General features: G+C 38.7%; 1 protein-coding gene across 1 annotated transcript; it reads left to right on the plus strand.

Moving 5' to 3' along the window:
• The first annotated feature begins 269 nt into the window (after positions 1-269).
• Positions 270-2,179, plus strand: LOC117295260. The gene is made up of 2 exons (XM_033777805.1): positions 270-346; positions 1,447-2,179. The coding sequence occupies exons 1-2, from the start codon at positions 313-315 to the stop codon at positions 2,070-2,072; spliced, it is 660 nt and encodes a 219-aa protein (XP_033633696.1). The 5' UTR covers positions 270-312; the 3' UTR covers positions 2,073-2,179.
• The last annotated feature ends 3,015 nt before the right edge of the window (positions 2,180-5,194 follow it).

The raw sequence follows: 5,194 nt of genomic DNA on the forward strand, positions 1-5,194 counted from the left end.
GGGGGGGGCTACCAAACTTAAGTCTTATATGCTAAATTCTGCAAACTTTTAATTTGTTGAATTTGAAACCTGACAGATGGTTTTTAAATATACTTTAACTTGATGGAGTTACAGCGTGTGGAACTTTGAATATTCAGTTCCTCGTCTCTACCGGTAATCAGGAATCAAAGTCATTGTCTTTGTCGTGACATTTATATATAAATGTAATTTAATACATGTCGCCACAATACTAAGTTCATTTGACTTGCAGGACAAACATTACTTTAAGAACTTAAGCTAAAGTTGTTCTACTCAAGAAAACAGCAACTCAAAATGAAGGTACTTGTTGTGTTTCTTCCACTGTGGGGTAAGTTCTGATGCAATTTGATAAGCAAAGCGACTTTCACAATTTTTTTGCTTTACTGTAGGGAAATCAACTCTTTGTTTGTTGATTACAATTTTAGAAATTATGCTGACATCTTTTTAACCGAATCTTTAAAACGTATGAATTACACATTGTTTTTATTGGTACTGCTACAACACAAAACCTTAACGTTATTATCCGCGATTTAATTGTTTTGCGGTAATCATACCATAACGTTTATATAGTATTTTAATTTTCTCATACGGAGATAATATCCAGTAAATTTGCAATACAACATTCTGGATTATCTTTCATGTGGTGTTGTGGATTTTAAAAGAACCATCGCTGTAGAAACTCGACGTTTCGACCAATACGCCAGATTTGTGTTCATGCCATGAAACTACTTATTTTTGATTTGCTGCAGATAAGGTTAATTTTACAGAGGGTTAAGACCGATCTAACGATGTGACTCAGCCTTAACTGCTCAGCAAGGTGTGATGTCACAATACAAAATACCATGATATAGCTGACAACGTGTCACAAGACAGTCCTTTGTGCTTGACAAAGCAATGGTTATACCAAGTTCACGCAGAAGTTCATTTCATGGAGCTGCATTAGCCGAAAAAGCAGCTATAAGCACAACAAACTAATGCAGTTATACTTTGTTTGCCAGCCAAAATACAATGCCACAATTTGTAACATTATTTTCTGCTGAAGCAACACTAAATGACATTGAACCCTGGAAAAATGACCCAGCCCACTGTACATATTATTAGTGCTAGATAGCTCAGTTGTAGAGCGCCTATACTTTGAACAAGGGTCGTTGGTTCAAATCACACCTGCATTTTCTTTATTCAAACCCAGATTATTACAAAATTGCCCAATCAGTCAGTTTCCCTTGTGGAGTAATACTTGTTAATGGTAACAACAACATTTACTCTGTATTAACAATGTTCCATAATAGCTCGCATACATAAACATAATACAGTAATTGGAAGACGGTGTCACCGCTTGCCATGACTTGTGTTGTTGTACGGCCACGGTAGGGTTGCGCAATATTTGAATTTTACGTCCAATTGTCTAATTTTGTTCTGCCTTTCTAGGGTTGATCCAAGGACAGATGAGTGGTCCACTACCTGACAATAGCAACGTGCGATTCTTCAGTGATATTGAACATGAATACGACACTTTGCCACCATGGTCCGAGCCAGCGTACGGTGGGCCGATTGCCCTCGGTACCCTAGGAAATGCCCTGGGGCCGGTACCCATCGGCGAGTCGCCCTCGAGCACCAAGCCTCCTGGTGGCGCTGGAGCAATGGGTGACCCTCAACTTCAACCCGTGGAGGGTGCCAATGCCGACCCGGGTAAATCAGGCGGTTCGTCAAATGGCCTGGCAGGCTTCGGAGGCCACGACTATTTCAACGGTGGCCAGTCACCGAAAGCCCCGTCAGCTGGTAACACGGACACGAAATCAGGACGGAAAAACAATGGATTCGTTGACTTAGACGGTGGTAAAGCTCCGGGACTTATCGCTGGTGGTGAATTTGATCCCAAACTTTTCAATGAGAAAATGGAAGCGAACAAAGCGAGATTCGTAACCGCTGCTAGCACTGCAGTTGGTGTGATTGTCGCTGTCATTATTGTCGTTGGGGTATTTGCACTTGTGGCCACAATTCTCGTACGTCAAAGACGTCAACTGCATTCTAGACTCATCATAGGCTCTGCGTAACTTTACGAACTTGCATGGTGCATACGATTTTGTTGACTGATTAGTGCATATTATCTAGAAGATGTATTTTATAGAACCTGATAGTTGCAGGATTAAACAAAAAGTTACCGATGAATGTTTGAGAGAAACACATTGACTTATATTTTTTTCTCGACCACCAATTTATTTAGTTTAAACGTAAGGTTTGCCCACGAGTTTTAGTTCATCACAGATGATTATAATAATGGACTAATTCTTAATGTGTTATCAATGGAGCCTTTTGTACATAATTATTTCATGCTATCATTTTTTTTAAGCGGACTCCGTTAATATACGAAAGATACTTAAAGTCACCTGGAAGTGGTATTTTTTCAAAATAAAGCTTTTTATGAGTGGAATGTGAATAAACAGTTAACTAAGGTTTTAAAAAATCAGTTTTTATGTTATTTACAAATTTAAGAGTAGACCCCGAGCGGAGAGGGCGCTGTTCGTGACGTCAATCGAGGCAGACTTTGCCTGTAATGCGTAGAGTAAACACAATTGCAAAGTACATGTACGGACAAAATCGTGAGTTTGTACGTTTCAAAAAAACAAATTGTGTTTTTTTCCGGCAATGCCGACCAGGTGTATTGCTGCTGAATGCAGAAAAACACTTTTTGAAACGTACCAACTCACGACTTGGACGTACATGTACTTTGCATGTGTGTTTACTATACGCATTGCAGGTAAAGTCTGCCTCGATTGACGTCACAAAAGGGGTAGGCGGAGTCAGCCCCCCAAACAACTTTATTTATTTTTTAATAAACAATTACTAAAACATGGTTGTATTGTTCGTAAGCATTATACTCTTATGTTTGAAAGAAAAACAATTATATTTCAAGGTGACTTTAACTTATTAATTGTCAACCTTCAAAATAGTCAAAACTATTTTCCAGGGATTGATGTAACAGACTAATTATTAATGTGTTGCCTAATAATTTAACCAAACACAAGTAAATGCCCCCCCCCCAAAAAAAAAAAATAAAAAAAATAAAAAAATAAAAAAAATAAATAAATACTTGTACACCATTACAAACTTTCTCAAATTTCTGGTTATATATATAGCTTACACCACGACACTAGCTCAGCCCTTCCAGGTTCCCATATGAACACTCTCACAAAAAGCAATCATGGACACGCCGCGGTTGTGACCGGGATTCGAACCCGCACGTTGATATCCAGCCATCAGAACCGATCAGATGCACTACACAGTTCGGCCATGACACGCGCAAAGAAGCGGCAGCACCCACAGCTTGGCTCGGTATAGTGATGTTAACACTGTGTAGCCTAGTTCAACGAACCCGAAACCTTGCTTGGGGATCGGATGTTCAGTACAAATCTTGCTTCGCTGTTGTTCGCTATTCGTGGCCAACATTCACTTTAAAGACGGACCGTTACTCCCACAATAATCGTATCTTCAGGCCTTTTGGTTAATGTGCCTGGGAGGGCCTCTTGGTTTTGCTATCACAACAAGTTTCCATTTACATTTTAGAAGAAAAAAAACATTTTTGTCCAGTCTTGTTTTTGATCTGGATGAATAACAAAGCATTCTCCTGAAGACGAGGAGAGTATACTGTTCGAAACGTCGAGACCCAACCGGCTCTTTTCAGAGCCAACACTCACCCTAAGAGATTTACACATGGTTGTACCCACAGGTTTACTGTTTATTTATGGTTTCTTCTTATGTCTCAACACCATGCAAAGCTTCAAACAGAACTGAATAACAAACAGTTGTATTCAATTTAATTTGAAGAAATTGTTCTTTGTTTTTTTTTCGTGTTGCCAGTTCTGAATAAATTAAGAGAGTTGATGTTTATAAACCATCGAGTCTTCCACAAACAATAATAACTGGATTCAGTTTTCTTTTGCAGGGTTGGTCTAAAAAAAAAAGAGTGAATTAATCATTCTTCAACAACATACTGGCTTTACCAACTTTTTGAAATAATCAGTGGATAATCAAAAGAGTTTCCTAAATTAATATCCGATGGTTAATTTACGTTAAAGAGTACGCCCTCATAAGTAACTTTGTAGTTTGTATTTTCTCCGATAATACTATGAGATGGCTAGTGCATAGATTTGCTTTATTAGCTAAAACGACACGTATGTCCTGTATTCACTTTACTTTTAAACGTGGTTGAACCTTCAGGAATATATTACGTAAAGTTCTTCATGATTTTAGAGATTATTAGGTCATCGGTCCTTCACCACCTACCTTGTCTCCAATCCTAAGCAAATTAATATACCGCCTAAACTGTATTTGACGATCGTTGTCAGCATGTTATTAAAGGCGGTGGACACTATTGGTAATTACTCAAAATAATTATTAGCATAAAACCTCACTTGGTAACAAGTAATGGTGAGAGGTTAGTAGTATAAAATGTTGTGAGAAACGGCTCACTTTGAAGTGACGTAGTTTTCGAGAAAGGAGTAATTTTCCACGAATTTGATTTCGAAACCTCAAGCTTAGAATTTGAGGTCTCGAAATCAAGAATCTGAAAGCAAGCACACAGCTTCGTGTGACAAGGGTGTTTTTTCTTTCTCGCAACATCGACGACCGATTGAGCTCAAATTTTCACAGGTTTGTTATTTGATGCATATGTTGAGATACACCAAGTGAGAAGACTGGTCTTTGACAATTACCAACAGTGTCTTTAAGCACGATCATACTGACTAAAAACTAAACGTGGCAGTTTTGGCAAACCAAACAGGGTTTTTGACTTTGGGAAGACTATAGTGAGTTGGCTAAGAAATACTGTTATGTATTTCTCAGCTTTGCTCACCCTCACGCAAAACCTTCCAGACCAAGGTTCATGGGTAGTGGCTGGGGTTGCACGTAAATAAAACAGCAACAACATGTCATCGAACTTGCGTTTAAAACCCTTTTCGAAACCACGGATTCCACTGCGGCTCCGGCCAATACTCAAACAGGAAAACGGAGCCATGTCGGATTAGAAGTCAAATCACCGAGTTATTTCGAAAGGTCAAGAGTCAATTCATCCATTACATGCACCTGATTGAAAAAAATAAGCAGTTTCACGATGACGTTATACTTTGTTGACCACAAAATCACAGACATAATTTTATGCTGGACTAACGGATATTAA

The sequence above is a fragment of the Asterias rubens genome, chromosome 10, assembly GCF_902459465.1.
Source record: "Asterias rubens chromosome 10, eAstRub1.3, whole genome shotgun sequence".
Lineage (NCBI taxonomy): Eukaryota > Metazoa > Echinodermata > Asteroidea > Forcipulatida > Asteriidae > Asterias > Asterias rubens.